Here is a 16354-nt window from a genome sequence, read left to right as displayed (position 1 = left end):
TACTCATTCAAACACGCTAAAAGGGCTATTTTGCGAAGTGAATGAGAACTAGACCGCACCTGTAGCCGCAATAATCAAAATGTAGACAAATCGTACTTTTTTTTGGGTCCGCGTTGGTTCCAAGTTACTCCCACAGCACTTTCTCCCATGCCCCCCAAACGCCAATAAATAACGAAAACAAGTAAAAGCACACATCACTTTTGATTATCCCGTTGCCTTGGACCCCGAGTTTTGTTTTATTAAAAAGGCTTTTTTAATAATCCGTCTTGTTAGGAGCAGCGAACCGCTGGGTATCTTTGGTTAGAACTCGTCCATCGCGATAAAAAGACCACATTGCCGAAAGTTGCCTGGAAGGAGCGCAGACATCACGCCATCAGAAATTGTTGGCGAAGTTGGACACAACAACACACTTGGCCAAGCAAAAATAACTTTTTATAAAAAAAGACGGGTACTTGTAATAGCATCGGCGCAGCCAAATATAAAAAATAATAATAAATGGTCGTAACAAAAAACATTCGTTCCAAGGTTTAGGCAAAATGCTCATGTCTTTCAGCATCTCAGCTAGAGCAAAGGCTTGCGTGTTTCCGCGCAGGTCGTTGTTGATACCTATACGGTAGAACCTTGCACTCCGCATGGAGCACGCATATGATACTTGCTTGCTTTGCAGCGGAGTAGCGGTTGACACCATATTTCGAATGCCCGGCGTTCCAACCGGGGTTTTGTGCATTGTGTACTGGCCAAAGCGTCGTGTCCATGATGGACCAAACACATCGTTTGCCAGGAGCGTGGCGGTTCGTAAGGGATTGTTGACCACAGCGAGGCGTACCCTGTGACTATAGTATTTGACTATATGACAAGAGTTGCAGTGCATGGGAATTTCCTGCCCAGCTAGCTGGGAGAGGACATATTCGCAGAGAGAAATTTCGTGGATAAAACTGCAACTCGTCGTCCATTGCGTGGGACACACGCCCCTCACCGCAAGCTGGATTGGTCAAAGGGGAATTGCTGGTTAGGGAAAGCCATGCTGGCGCTCAGACCGAACGGATCCCAGTCCAGGTTCTGGTGGTCGAGCAGCTGGGTCATGGATGGGAAGTGGTGGTTAGACAGCGACGCCTGGTGTCCCCCTTGCTCGTGATGCGCAGGGCCAGTAGAAGTGGGAGAGAGGAGCATGGGCTGGGTTGTGTCGCTGTTGAAGGCGCCCCCAAAACTGCCGTGTCCACTGGGAGTTTCTATTTCAGAGTCGTCCACCATGTCTGCTCGGCTGTCATAATCGTGGTCTGTTTACATTAGCAAAAGACAAAAAATAGTAATACATAGACGGTACTGTCGACGCAAAGATGGAAACTCACCAGCTTGCTCAACGTGGTTTTGGAATGCCGGCGTAGGATAGTAAGAGGCGCCCGTGCCAGCGACACTTCGGGGCGTGGCAACCTGAAGCACCGTGCTTCTGGATGGCTGAGTAGTACCTCCTAGTGAGAGATGCTGGCGGGTAAGCCCTGAGATAGAGCCTCGCATGGAAATGCTGTCTGATGGAGCGGGAGAGAAGGTCGAGGCAGCATTATTGGGAGAGTTGGAGTGAGATGACGGCGTAGGGCGGTTCTTTGGGGAGGTGGCAGACTTGGGAGCCTGCATGGCAGAACCAACAGCTCCAGACCCTGGCTCAAGCTTCGGGGCAATGCTGGAGTTTGACTTGCGGTTGTGGTGTTGTCGATTCATGATGGGTCTCTGAATTGGAGGCGGCTGCACTATGTTTTGAGGGACATGCGCAGGCCCCAGGTTAGGACTCTCGGCCTTGGCTTGCAATTCGGCCTGGACATCGATGCCTATTGAAACAAGCTACGTTAACCTTACGAATCGTCAAACTGGAATGTCATTGCTGGAAAGGAATGACCTTTCTCGAGAAGAATTCGCTCAAGCAACGAGTTCTTGTAGCGGAGCATCAAACATTCGTCGGCGGCATTGCGATGGGCGGACTGGAGGTTGTGCAGGTTGGATTCGTGGATCCGGATGGTTTCCTCGAGTTGTTTGATGTACTCGGTCCGGCGCTCACGGAAAGCGGCCTGTGCCTGCCGATTTCGCTGTTTACGCTCCTCTGATGTAGCGTATATCTGACGCCAGGATGTCAGCAAATGGTGACACGCAGTGATGTTGCGTGGTGGCATGTAAGTGAGTACAGTGGACATGACTTAACAACCCAGTCCAGCCACAGTGCGAACAGCACGGGGCGACAGAGGTGAGAGCGGTTCTGGAAATGCAACGCAGGTTCGAAGAGGTATTGCGACGGAGCAGTGAGATTGGATAATCAACTCTGGAGCACGGGAAATGTAGGTGGCAGTGGTAGTGTACGTGGTGGTGGATGAGGTTGTGCACCGGCATTGTGGTGTTGTTTGGTGTCATCGTCGTGAGACTCGAAGCTCAGGTGAGGGGCAAGTCTCTCCAGAACAAGGACTCACCGGTTTGCGTCCACCCTTCCGCTTGGGTTGCTGGGCGTCCTGGACGGCATTGTTGCTGTTGCCAGAAACAGTTGCTGAGTTGTTCTGCTCTCTCTCGGGAGTGGAATCAGCAGAGTCGTCGGACTCGTCGCGCGGGGGGTTGGGCTTGTTATCGATGGACATCTCGTCGGCCATTCCTCAGGGTCACGGCGCTGGGCCTCTAAGATGACAGCCGCGGTGCGGCAAGCGCCCCAGTCTCAGGAGAACAAAACAGTGACGAGGGACGACAGACGGGTCAAGGCGAAGCCGGGAGAAACCGAAATTTGGCCAGGCCAAGGGCAAGAAATCAGGGCCCGGGTGATAATGCAGCGAGCGATAGGAGGAAGCCGGGAAGCTTTGTACGTCGTGGGCAGTGTGTCGTGCGTCGCCGTGATAACGGGGAAGATTTTGCTTGGTAGATGCGAGTTGGTGTAGCGCGGGCACTGAGACAGGGCAAAATGGCGCCAGCAGCCTACAAGACTCCGTACTCGGTCGAGTAGGACGAAGAGGGGGGAGTTAAAAGCAAGGCCGGTTGATTGATGACAGTTGACCTCCAGTCCGACGGGATGTTGGCCCCAGATGAGGAAGCTGACGGCGCGTCTGTGGCGGCTACTGCCCAAGTGCTGCTACCACGGACAGGCAGCACTTGAGCGCTTCAAAGTCAATCGACCAGACCGGAGCGTGGGGAGGAGAGGCGCAGACAGCCGCAGAAATGCTGTCCCCGACACGAAACGAGGTGCAATTGTTGCGCCGTCTGGATGGATGCGGGATCCGGATCTATGATAACGGCCACGATTTGGATGTTCAAGGGGACTTGCAGACCAGAAAGCGTCCCCGTCGCTTTTATGTAATGGAATGGCATTGCTCAAGTGAGAGCGGACATGGAGAGGGGTGCCATCCGGTGCTGGCGCTGTCTTGGTGCTGGGCGGCGCTGGGCGGCGCTGGGCGGGAGCGCAACAGCCGTCGACGGTCTGGTCTGGTCGAGTGCTGCCCTGCCCTGTCCTGTCCTGTCCTGCCCTGCCCTGCCGACTTCCTGCCTTCAAAGCCCGTGTACGGAGTACCTCTCTGCGACGTCTTCGTCTACACATCGAGTACGGAGTAACCTGGGTCAAAACTCTCGACATTGGCCCACGTACCCACGTCAGCTCTCCGGACGTTGCGACTACTACGGAGTACATGCCCTCTACTCCGTACTAGTTGCCTGGACCTGGCCCGGGGACCCCAAGTGCTCCATTTCCTCTGCTCCTCCAGGCGTGGTCTGGCCTGGCCCGGCTCGTTTCTCAACTTCGCCTGGTGGAGAGCCAGCCAGCCCATCACCGTGATAATCCATGATCAAGGCCGTCAAGGCCGTCAAGCCCCTCCTCCCCTCTCCACCCCCGGGCGATTATAGTACACACAGTGTTGAGCGCCATGCGCCGCCCCTCGAGCATCTCTTGAAGCGTCGGAATGGTCCCAGGCGGTGGAGCGGACTCGGCGGTCTTGATCTATGTACTAATAGTACTGCCTTCGCGGTGCCGACATCGAACCACAACTCCCAAGCCTGCGCCTTATGGAGACGTCTTGGCTCCCAGGCCACGTCCAGTGGAAGTTCACCAGGCGCGGGCGCCATGCCCGCGGAGACCTCCCAGTCTGCCTCTTTTGACTTTTGCTGCGCGGCATTATGCCCGGTCGCCTCTGGCCACCCCTCTGGGAAAAGCCAATTGTGGGCAGGACCCTGTGCCAAACCAGCAGTCGACCTGCGAACGGGTTCCTCACCATCAGTCGCCGTATGTACATGTACTCCGTACAAAGAAGGGCCAAAAACCGTCCAATGCCTACCTTGGTCTACCACATCACCTGGCCTCCCCTGCTCGCTTGATCCATTGGCAGCGCTCGTCGTGGATCCTGTCCACCTTTCCCATTGCACCAGAGGCGGCGGGAACACTTGGCTGTAAAGCGCAAGCATGGCGACGGCTCGCACGCCAGCTGGGGCAGCCCGAGCCCGGCTGGGCGGCGGAGGTAGGTACCTAGGTATGTATGTGCGTGCCAGGTTATACGGAGTACCGATCACGAAATACAAGTCATTGTCGATGCGATGTCGTCTCCAGCATGGGGTACGGGGTGCAGGAAGGCCAGACGTCGAACTGCAATAGTATTCCTCGTTAGACTCGTTCTTAAGAAGGTACGGAGTAGTATCCAGAATCCGTACGGAGGATAGTCGGCTAAACGAGCCCACTGGGGCACGTTATTTTGTATTTCTTCCAGGCGAATACCCCCGCTTTTTATTCCATGTCACCCCTGTCGAGTCGTGGACCCGTTGTCTCTTCAGCATCTCCGCCTTATGCACCGGCATCGCCAGATTTGACGAGCAAGAGACTAGTGATCTACACGAATGCGCGTTAACAATCGCTTTGATGCGTCGGCATAAATCACTAAATCTTCTTCGATGCCCCTTTTCAAAGCGGCACTTGATGAATTGGCTTCTAAAATTCCACTTGCGTCTGGGCAGGGTAGGGCTTGGCTCCAGGTTAAGTGTGTTGGAGGTTGGCGAGCGCCGACAACCGGCGAGGAGAACATGGCTGATTGCGCAAGTGCATTCCCGCTAAGGCAGTTTCCAAGCTCGCCGCGCAGTACATGCAAATGACTTGCAGAGCTTATGAGCATATGATTTACTAGTCCAAATGAGCAGGTTTCGCGGACGTACCTCCTTTGTACCTGATAGCTCCATGGTCCTGCCGTTGTCCTGGCGTGTTGAGACTTTTTACCCAGCCAGACGCTGGCCAGAATAAGCCGACTTCCCGTTTTTGAGCGACCTTACCTTATGTATTTTAATGATTGGAACACAAGTTGTCCCTCATATTGGTGACAGTGATGGCGACGATCTTGATAACTCGAATGTTCCTCTGAAGCCCTCTGTTCGTCGTGTGCCGTCAACAACGTGATGGACTGCCCACTGACTGCAGTTTGGCCGTCTTTCTTTGGAGTGAAAACAACCCCCTCCCCAAAACATGGACAAGCGAATACTCTGTACCGATCGTGAATTCCACTCTATCCACAAGGGTATGCAGGTGGATGAGTCGGTTTTACAAGCGATCTTACTTGCCAATCGGCGCTCCCAAAGCTAATAGTACACGATACGCCCTCGTTGTTATGTTGCCAAACGAGCGGCAGTTGTGTCTCAAAAATATAGGTTGACCAATTACTCCGTACAGAGATGACGATACTGTTATCTCATCTTTCGCCATTAGTGGAAGTGTGCCAACAGCTACTCACTCGCCCTGATGGCGCACTTGATGATACTCAGGGAACCCGTCACGCTGCACTCAGCAACAATTGCATCGGCCCCCCATAGCTATGGTGTCTCGTCAGCACCATATCCAGCCGAGGGTTTGCACCCTTCTTGAACTGATGAGACGCTAGGAAAGCGGGCGTCATGTTGTGACGGGAAACATTAGAGGGACTTGCAGTAGAATGAATCCTGCGGTTGGCAGAGTGGAAGCATGGGAACCAGCTCCGGGAGCCAATTGGCAACTCGGTGTGTGTATGTGAATCGTTGGACACCATCAAGTCCGGACACGACCATTGAGGGTTCCAGACGTTGTCACGCTGTCTGGACTCTAAAAACCTGGTTGGGTGTTGGCGTGGCTGAATTCTACAGCATCTCCCGTGGGTCAGGGGACTTCCAAGTTGCTACGTACCTTAGGCAGTTGCACCCGCGTCCAACAAGGAAATCGCAATACTCCAACCAACAACCAACCAACCAACCCGGCAAGGTAGGAGCGAAGATGTCAATGGGAAAGTATAAATTCATCTTGGGCCATGTGCTGCATCTTACTTGGTTAGAATGAAGCCACTAGTACTAAATAGTTTTTCAGTTTCAGAATATTGAATGGCATCTCTGGGCGTTGACGAACCAGGCGAGCCTGCTTCAAGGATGTGACGGCGCCCGCAGTTGATGACAAAAACCCGTGAAAACCCGGCGAGGCCGTGTGATGTTCGAGCTGAGAGTAACTTCATGTCGTGTTCCCGAGCTTGGAACAGACCGGCCAGCCATACGGCCAGTTGGCCCTCCCCCTTTCGCTGCACCCAAATCGTGAGCATTCGTGTCTCACGTCTACTATTCCGTCTCATAAACAAGGAAAGCATGGCTGTCAGAAGTCGTGGATGCGGCCAATGTGGGAAAACCTTTGGTAGCCACGACCTGAGTGGTACTTTGTTTCAAGTACCTTGTTGGTATACACGGGACAAGCGACGGCTAGATGTTGCGAAAAATTCTTCCACGCTACCTCATTATATGACTTGCGTAGTCCATTCATCACCCGATTGTCGGCCGGACCTTTGTTGCCTCTGGCATTCTTACACTGATACTGGCATTGCTGTCTCCCCGACACACTCGGGAGTTGACTGAGATGCAGAATAAAATGTTTAAACAACGCAAAGCTAGCCTCTGTGACTGAGCGCCGAGAAATGACTGCTCGGATCATTAAATGATTTGTGTTGGGCTAATTGACGTGTGTGTGTCCCTCCAGGTTCTCAGGCCATTCCTTGGACGTCGGTCAAGAATTGAAGATCACCAGTGAGTTAGCAGTGCTTCTTTGGAACGCCTTGATGCAGTATGGTGAGCTGTCAGTACATAGTAGCAAGTTGTTTCAACAACATGGCTGGACGACATTGATGCTGCCCGACTTCCTCCGCTGGTAGAGCGATTGAGGTGTACAGTGCATCTTCGAGGCGACGAAGCAGTCGAGAAGCCTTTGGAGGAGGCAAACCTCACAGATGGCGGCCCTTCGCGTAACATAAATTTTCGCCAACTCACACGCACCCTTTAGCAAGGCAGCTGTGCCCGGATGGGGGGACGTGTCATATCGTAGTAAGTATGACCGACGTTGTTTCTTGGTCTTATCGTAGCCCGTAATCATATTGACATGTTTGAAAGGGACCTTGTGTCGGTAATTAGAGTCCGGGGGACCAGTGGTGAATTGGTCATGTCTGGCAAGTGTACCAGACTCGCCAAAAGACCAGGAAACCTCCATATTCTACATAGTACCCCGTAACAGTCTTGTCAGCTCGCCGTCTTTACCGTCGCGGTCCCCCACGTCGAAGCTGAGATGCTTTGCAGTTCAAAACACCAGCTTCAAGCTGTTCGCATTGGCCGGGTTGTGCAATATGGTTTCCAGAAAGTGCCCCAAAGACTATTCCGTAACACTAGCCAAGTCGTGGGAGTTCACGCGGCAGCACAAGCTGGTGGTCAGGGCCACATCTCCAGGCATTCCCCTGCACCAAAGCTCTAGGTTTTTCAGCCACGGTGGTACCAGGATGGATGGATTGTTGGTTGGCCTCAAACACGCCACTGAGCCATGATGTTTTTATGAGGTCAGTGTGAGTGGAGCGTTTTGACGTCTCCGTAACAGCCGATGACGGCAATTAGCGACATCCCCGCAACAAACGCGAAAGAGGCGGTCTTGACGAGTAGTTGTCGAGTGACGAAGATTGCGAAGAAAAGAGGAGAGATTCATGGCCTAGATTCTGTGCTGTTATTTGAACTCGAATGACTGAGAAGTTTTACCGACCTCTTCTTGTCCTAGGGCTCCATGTTTGTCTTCAACTGCCAGACGCATTAAAAACCCCACTTCGTCCAACCGATTCCCCAAGCCGGGTTCGATAGTCCTGTCCAAGGAAAGATTAGAGAACATTGACAAACTGCTCACTATATCAGACCTGAAGAACTTGAAAATTCCACTGCAGAAACAGCGACATTAAGCGAACGGTTTTGTTAGTGCTGTGACTTGACACAAGATGCTTTACCCTGATGGAGAAATTCAATGTCGGAAAATACTGTACGGAGTACAGTAGCTATACAGTATATGCAAACTATGCACTGTATTGGAACTCCGTTCTCACAATGGCGGCGCGTGAGCTTGGATGGAAGCTCGGACCACCTGAAGTAAACAAACCATCCCCACGAACATCAACAAACCCGGGTCATCGATTTCTCTCCACTTGACATCATATTACAACGGTCCCCAAGGCATTCCTCTTCCTTATGCACCCTGGTCCGTTCCGCGGCTTGCTCAGCAGACTTATCTCTAACAACTACATTGATACAGCCACGATTTGGACCATAGCAGCCTGATCATGTCACCACCGCGTCGCCGTTCGGCCAGGTTGGCCAGCTCTGTCAAGGTACGATGCCATGATTTTTCGCCAAACCAGTATACTTGGATCAGTTGTATCTAACGACGATGGCCAATTTAGAGCAAAGCCACCCCCGAATTGGGATCTGTCGCGGAGGCTGAAGAGACGCCATGCAAAAGTAGGACGAGAAACGTTGATGTCGACACGACGATGGAGTCCCCTTTTCCAGAACCGAGCACTCCAGCATCGTCGGCACTGAAGCCTCCCCGCAGCGAAATGCATCCCAGCAAATATCATTTCAGCACTGGCGATCCCTCATCTGCTCTCAGGCTGGGCTTCTCGGACATCCCTAAGGAAGCACCTACCCCCGGCTGCCAGGATAGAACCCCAAGCAAAGTCAACCGCGTCCCGTCCTCGAGTTTTACTTTCAGAGTTGCTCGCGAACCTGCAGATACTGAATTGAGCGGTGAGGCTCAGCGTATGCTGAAAGAGATACGTAACCAGGCCGCCAAGATCAAAGCCGAACTCGTTGCGCAGAGGGAGGCAGAAGGCGGTGTGAATATCGGTGATAGACCCTTTGCCAAGCCAAAGGGCAAGGTCGGGCGATACAGTGCTGCTCATATGGCCGAGTTCAAGAAAATGGATTCAATTGAAGGCCACGCCTCTGCATGGAGAGCTCAAGAAGGACGTTTTACGCCTGTCAAGGCATTGAAACGGACCCCTTCCAAGGCAAACCTAGATGGTACGCCAACCTCACAGAAGAGTGTTTGTATCCAGAGATCTCCTGCCAAGACAGTCACTGATGAGACATCGAATTCACGACCTAAGCCCAACCTTAAGCGCAAGTCGTCTGCCGCCAACCTGGACAGCGACAACCATGCAGCTTCAAAGAGGCACAATGAGAGTGCAAATCCAGGAAAGTGCTCTATTACTGCTCCAGAGAATAGGACGCCTACTGCAAAGAGAGTCAAGCAACGCCGGGAGGACGACGCTGCTATTGCTCGGCCGGGGCATGTCGAGTTTTCGCCAGCAAAGCCCACTTCCATCTTTTCTCGACTTGCCACTCCCAGGAAGGCCGCTGCGGCTCCATCGCCAATCAGTGCAAAAATCGCGACGAAGCCGGCAACCTCTTCAGTTCAGTCACCATTAAAGTCAAGTCTTCACAGCGTATCCATGTCTGTTTCAGGGGACAACTTGAACCCTCCTGTATCCAAGGCTTCGGAACTGAAGCGTCGCATTATTAGCCCACGAAGCTTCAGCAAGGTGAAATCCATTCTTCGAGGAAGTAAGAATGACTCGGAGGAGGGTGTGAGTGCTATACCTCACCCTCAAATTTCGCGGACCCCAGCTCCTCCAAGAGTGAACAAGGAGCTTCCCCCCGTCCCGCTCACTACGCCCCGTCGCAAACTGACGAAGAGGGTTACCTTTACTCCTGAAGTTGTATCTGCTGTGAATGTACAGAACTCTCCCTCGCCACAAAGACGTGGCAACTTCAAACCCCGGCCTGCCCTGAAAAGCATCGAAACGCACTATCCAGCTCTCGACGCAGTTTTGACAGAGTCAACTCCTAGCAGCTCTCTGTATCCCGACCTCTCGCCTCTCAAGCATCTCATGGGCTCTCAGTCGCAACGAGTCGTTTCCGAATCTCCCTCAATGGCAGGCACCTTTACATTCCGAAGTGACCGCACTATCAAGTTTGGTGATGCCCCATCGACAGGTTTCGGTGCCTCTCCTGGCCAATCTAGTGTTCGGCACGTTAGCGGCCCAGTAGTTTCGAGCAACATGCCCGGCAGCTTCCCTACGCCGCCTTCTCCTAATTCTCACCCTAATAAGGAAAATAAGGCACCGTCTCTCACCAAACTGCTACCTGGAACGGCGCATGGAATGCAGAATAAGAAACGCCATCGAGCTACAGCAGATGAAGATGACTTCGAGACTGAACCAGCAGCCAAGAAGCGAAAGAATGAAAACGTGCCAGAAGGGCAAGCTCTCTTGGCACCTAGACTTGCTAAAGTTGGCTCCGCAAGTGCTACCAAAAATAATCGATTCACTCGAACACCTGTCAAAGCCGGAAGCAGTCGTATTTCCGGAAAAACTCCTGTTCGCACTTCTGTGGTGGCTAGTCCAAAGAAAAAGGTGACTGGTCTCAGTATGAGTCGCCTCAATATGCTAGCGCAGCCAAAGAATCGTGCTTAGCGAATTTTTATCGAGGAGTCTGGGATCGATGATGTTTCTGGTGAATGGATGGAAAGCGTATATATTAGTGAAGGCCTGCTGAGGGGTTGCGGGGATGAGGAATGATCTTTTTCAGATTATAACCCTGGATATGAACTCGGTGAACGACCTGTACACGTACGGCTAATAAGTGGAAACGGAAACAAAGCAGCTCAGGCTTTCCACATAGTTCTTGTTTAAACTCTTTGTTTCGTTCTGGATTGATTTTTACCCCAGCCGACCTTGGCAGTGGGTAATTTTGCGGCGCAAGGGGGGATATTGGCGTTGGGGAAAATTGTTGATATTGGATTGTATGAACCTCAGGATTCTTGTTCAACGCTAGCTACCTAGGTAGTGAAGATGATTGTTGATTCTTTTGATCATAATGGTGTCGTGGTTGGTTTAGTAACGTCATGTCGTAGCGGGTACGGGAAGCTCCTTCCATCCGACCATCGAGTACACTCTGCATCGACGGCCGCTCGAGTGGGCTATGTGACGGGATACTAGGTATACGATGTCTTCAACATATCACTACTACATTTAGTTGCCGCCATCACGCTCGTTTTCACATACATCTAGCTAGCAAATACCGAACTGCGGAGGTCTCTTTGTTAAGCGGCCGTCCTTCATACAAGTCACCAATATCATTACAAAATCACCTGATGGTTGTGTCACGCGAATAGGGCCTTTGAGCTACGAGAATAACATCGCCCCCCTGAAATACAGCATGGGAGGACAGCATGGACCCAACATATTTACGTGTACCTTCTGTTTCTCCGTTTCGGCCGACGAGCCTCATGTACTCGGCCGATCTGCCCGACTAACTTGCACCGATTGCTACCTCACAATCATCAATCTTTCAATATGCTGGGTCTGCGGCGAGCTGATCTTCCGTGGAACAGACTGCGTTAGCTTTGGTTGGTGTTTTTGGCATCGAGCTTGCTACGGATGCTTGCTTTACGGGAATCGAAGTCTTTGTGCTGGCGTGCTTGCCGTTCCGAGCGATTCTGACGACGACCTCGAACACGGTCGAAAACAAGAGATGATGGAGCCTCCCCTTTGTGCTTTGTGTATCACTAAGTGTGAGGTTGATGGGCTCGATGGCGATGACGTTGTTCAGAAGGGATTGAAGAGAATAGACCTGGTGGACGGGGGTGTGACGAGACGACGGTGGGCAGAGAAGACGTGTCCTAGGTTGGAAAGTTTTCGAGTGGAAAGGGCCGTGGGGGTAAGATTCGTCCCTCAGAAGACTTGGAAGACGGCTAAAAGAAGACGATTACAGGGCCAATTGCCATCCTCTGAACGCCTAGTTCGCAACAACGAGGTCGAGTGCGGTGGTGGGATTGTCTGGATCAACGCCAATGATCCTATCAATGGAAGCTCATTTCGGCCGCATCCTTTGAAGCCTGTACCAGTACAAATGCAAGCTGCATCATCAAAGTCTGCCATTGGGTACCTGCGTCAGTCTATAAAAACAACAGAAGCTCAGTCAACAGATCTACGTGGCCCATCGGCACAGGCTTGGGTTACTCAACGAGCTGCGCCAACTCATCTGCGGCCCCTGGGATCACCGCCCGGGAAACCGTGTGATGAAGAGGGTGGCGATGCAGAGAATGAAATGACGTCGAAATCTCGAGGTTTCATGGCCAGAGAAGAACCCTTGAGCTTGACACTGACGACGGAAAGAATTCGCCGCTTGGATCGACATTCGGAACCTTGTAGAAAATAGTGCAACCAGGAAGAGGCACCTACAGGAGGACGATGGAGATAATGACGGCAACTTTGCGTCTCTATGTCGTAACGAACATCAAGATGTATCCTCAAACACGATATCGCTCCCGAGATGGGCAGGCCTTTGCAAGTATACATACCAACATTCTTACAGCGCACTTGATACCGGGGATCCCTCAGCACTGGGCGATTGTATAGTAGCTTCTCAAGAATATGTTTATAACAAACTGGTAGAGACAGTTTGTCGTCAACCTACGTACACAGGCGTGTCTCACCTGACAAATTTCTGATTACCATTCGTATGCTACTCTAGCTCGCGGGATGCCGACTCAATGCCAGAACGGCTCCTGAGGGTCAGTTTATGCCCTTGCGTACTAGGTACCGTGGTACACATGCTCACGCCCACGCCCACGCCCACGCCAACAAACACCGCTTTTGGAACAGAACTGAACTGAAGGCAAAAGCAATACCATGAGCGGCAACCGAGCTCGAGGCGTTGGATGCAAGCGGCCAAAAGCCACGAACTGGAGTTTCTACGGCGTTCTTGGCACAAGGGTCGAGGTCGCCACAGCTGCGGACCAACAGCTTGGACCAAAGCTCTGGGTCGGAACGGCATTGAGCATAAGGAATGAGCATGGAGCACAACCATTGGCCATTGGGCAAGCTTGGTGCCGCAGACTAGTGCGAGGATGGGGAGCAGGGGCTGTGGGACAGGTAATAGCGTATCGCATAGCAGGTGAGTGTGCGCACTATCAGTCGGTACCTCGAGCCCGCATGGAGCCCTAACAAGAGTCCACGACAAACAAATTGCGGAATTAAGCGAAAAGGCGGGCCACAGCTCGAGGCCAACTGGACCTTGCAGCAGGTTAATGGCGTACCGCGGACGGCGGGTGGGAAGAAAAAAAAAAGGGAAAAGGCTTGTGGCCACTGAGGCGCCTGCAGCACACACACAAACACAGTGTTGAGAGCTGGCTTGCGACCAGACAGCAGACGCGCAGTGCTGTTGCTTGAGCAGCCCGCCCAGCGTCCAAGGCGGCAAGGGAAGGACTCAAGTGACCACGGCGACGAACAACGTCCCAGGCCCCAGGACCACACGCACACGGAACCACGCACATCGTGCAGTTTTCTTCCCACTACCATCACCACACCAGTCCACAGCTGCTGACTGACTCTTTTGCTGGTGCCTCACACCCACCGTCAACCCCCCAGACACCAGACTTTTGCGCGCTTATTCCTCTCCGAGGTCATGCTCTCTTAAGCACCTCCCCCTTCCTCCACAAGCAGCACCCGACCGCCGACACAGACAATTGCAGCGTAGCCGACTCGCCCAAGGCCATCAAGATGTCCCAGGTCGCTTCTCAGGTATGAACCATGGTCTTTGTTTCATCATCGCCACAATCTGCTCGACTGAGGCCTCGCCGGCAGCTCGTCGACATATAGGACCCGACGCACCGTCATCATCGCGTCGTCGTCGTCGTCGTCGTTGTCGTCGGCCTCTTGTTGCCAGCTTTCGTCTTGTCCCCATACACAACTCTCCCTGATCAGATGCCCTTGAGAAAACGCGTTGCTGGACACCTCCATCTCGGCCATGCCAACCGTTGATTCTTCTCTACCTTTCCATTACCTCGGCCATGAACCTTGACGTCGCGTCGCCCTGGCCTTTCTTTGTTGAAGCCAATGCTAACTTTCCGTTTGTCTTGTTGCTCTACAGAACCGTTTCGCCTTCCTTGGTATGAACCCGTCCGGCCCTCACCCTCGAGCAACTCGATAATATCTTTTCACCGGCTATCTTTCATACCGCCGAGATCACTTTTGTCTTATGCGCCCAGTTGACACCAGGCTGACCACATATCGCATTTGTAGGCAACGACGACTCTGGCGAGGACAAGCCCATTGTCCCCGTCAAGACCGTCGACAAGGCCCCGGCCCGTACCACCAAGCGCAACACGGAGCCCCAGGCTCCTGCTGCTCCCACTCGCGGCACTGGCAACCGCCGCGGAGGTCCCCGTGGAAACGAAGGTGGTAAGTTGCATCCGCTACGGCCGCGTGTTTATTTAGCAACTGCAGCATCGTTGAGCGTGACAAGGCTAATCAAGCTGTCGTATAGCTTTCCGTGACCGTGGTGTCGGCAGCGATAGAAACCATGCCCGATCCACTGATGAAGCCCCTAGAGATGGTCCCCGTGGTGGCTATGGAGCTCGTGTCCGTGGGGGTAAGTGATGCAGTTTGAATTTTATCATTGACCCTGGTGGACCGTCTTGGACCCTTTGGGCAAATCCACCTGCGTAGAAAATGGTGTGCTGATGTTTCAATCGCCCTAGGCCGCGGCTCGCGTCGCCCCCGTGACAACGATGACCGCCATACCTCCCGCACCGGCGTCCACCCGTATGTCTTTTGCTCCATCTACTTGATGCTGCCGCCCATGTAAAGGAAGCTAACATTGGCTGTTCTAGTGGCTCCGAGAAGCAGGCTGCCCAGTCTTGGGGTGCCAATGAAGGCGATGCCGAACTGAAGGATGAGCAGGCTGGTGAAGCCATTGCCCAGTCTGAGAAGAAGGAGGCACTCGCCGAGGACGCCGCTGGCGAAGAGGCCGCCGAGCCCGAGGATAAAAGTGTTTCCTACGCCACCTACCTCGCCCAACAGGCCGAGAAGAAGCTCAACATTGACGCCGTCTTCAAGGTCCGCGAGGCTAATGAGGGTAGCAAGCCCGACAAGAAATGGGCCGGCGCCAAGGCCCTCGAGAAGAACGATGACGAAGACTTCATCTCCGGTAGTCACGGCAAGAAGCAGCGTGAGCGTGAGCGCAAGGTCAAGCAGACCATCGACTTCGATCCTCGCTTCGTTGAGCCTGAACGCACCCGTGGTGGCGGCCGCGGAGGCCGCGGTGGACGTGGTGGACGCGGTGGTGAGCGCGGTGGCGACCGTGGACGTGGAGGCAACTTCCGTGGCGGACGTGGTGGTGCTGCTTCTGCTGCTCCCATCAACACCAAGGATGAGTCTGCCTTCCCCAGCCTCGGCGGCAAATAAGCGCCTCGTTACTGGCGTATAGTGGCTCCCTGGACTTTGGTATTTTTGACATAGTACATGTGTTCAGATACCCCCCCACTATGGCTTTTTGTATGTCTTTCTTTCAAGACGTACCTAATTTTGCAAGGGAGCCCTCCAGAGTATCTTGCGCATGGTAATCCCCGAGGGGGAATCCTTGGAAAAGATGCTCCTTAACCCCCCCCAAAATGGTAAATGTGTGTATGGACAGTTAGCTGGAAAGAAGGAGAGGAACGAAGGAAGGAAGAAAGAGGGACAGATGTTGCCACTAGACAACATTAAAACAAATATGGGAACAAAGTTATGAGAAAAAAACTTGACCTTTGGTGCTTGGTGGGGGGTTTTGATTGAAATCCTCTCATGGGGTTGTCTTTTTATTTTAAAGGACTGGCGGACCGGAGCAAAAGAATTATAACCCTGTTTACAAACACTTGGTCGGAATGGTCTGATTTCTCTTGGCTGGTAACGGTAACCCGCTGCGCGAATCTTTGTCTACTTTGGACCAGTTCCTTTTTCCTCTGTTTTCTTTTTGCTCTTTGCTGCTTAACTTAGGCTTAACTGAGTGGTTTTCTTTTTTACACGGGGTGCTTGCTTTGACTGTGGCTTGTGATGCTGCCTCGTGATCATGTGAATTCGGGACTGGAGGCAATCCTCGATCACTGTATATATATATATATATGCGTGCAAGTCTGGTGAGCGCTTTACGAAAGATCCATCCGTACGCGAACCCTGGTATGTAGCGTGTGATTCAAAATTGTCGGCGGGCGTGAAGGGGTGGC

At 52.8% G+C, this 16354-nt stretch overlaps 3 protein-coding genes across 3 annotated transcripts; 2 read left to right on the top strand and 1 right to left on the bottom strand.

Moving 5' to 3' along the window:
- Nucleotides 1-972: 972 nt before the first annotated feature.
- Nucleotides 973-2615, bottom strand: G6M90_00g018720 (uncharacterized protein; the record flags this gene model as incomplete). The annotated part of the gene is made up of 4 exons (XM_014693182.1): nucleotides 973-1277; nucleotides 1350-1823; nucleotides 1892-2108; nucleotides 2454-2615. 4 exons carry the CDS (start codon nucleotides 2613-2615, stop codon nucleotides 973-975), a joined length of 1158 nt encoding a protein of 385 aa, XP_014548668.1.
- Nucleotides 2616-8585: 5970 nt separating this feature from the next.
- On the top strand, nucleotides 8586-10781 carry G6M90_00g018710 (uncharacterized protein; the record flags this gene model as incomplete). The annotated part of the gene is made up of 2 exons (XM_014693183.2): nucleotides 8586-8633; nucleotides 8706-10781. 2 exons carry the CDS (start codon nucleotides 8586-8588, stop codon nucleotides 10779-10781), a joined length of 2124 nt encoding a protein of 707 aa, XP_014548669.2.
- Nucleotides 10782-13871: 3090 nt separating this feature from the next.
- On the top strand, nucleotides 13872-15557 carry G6M90_00g018700 (uncharacterized protein; the record flags this gene model as incomplete). The annotated part of the gene is made up of 6 exons (XM_066129825.1): nucleotides 13872-13892; nucleotides 14242-14260; nucleotides 14394-14552; nucleotides 14638-14742; nucleotides 14852-14915; nucleotides 14984-15557. 6 exons carry the CDS (start codon nucleotides 13872-13874, stop codon nucleotides 15555-15557), a joined length of 942 nt encoding a protein of 313 aa, XP_065985853.1.
- Between the last annotated feature and the right edge of the window lie 797 nt (nucleotides 15558-16354).

This window comes from Metarhizium brunneum, chromosome 1 (assembly GCF_013426205.1).
Source record: "Metarhizium brunneum chromosome 1, complete sequence".
Taxonomy (NCBI): domain Eukaryota; kingdom Fungi; phylum Ascomycota; class Sordariomycetes; order Hypocreales; family Clavicipitaceae; genus Metarhizium; species Metarhizium brunneum.
This window is presented reverse-complemented; position numbering and strand designations above follow the sequence as displayed.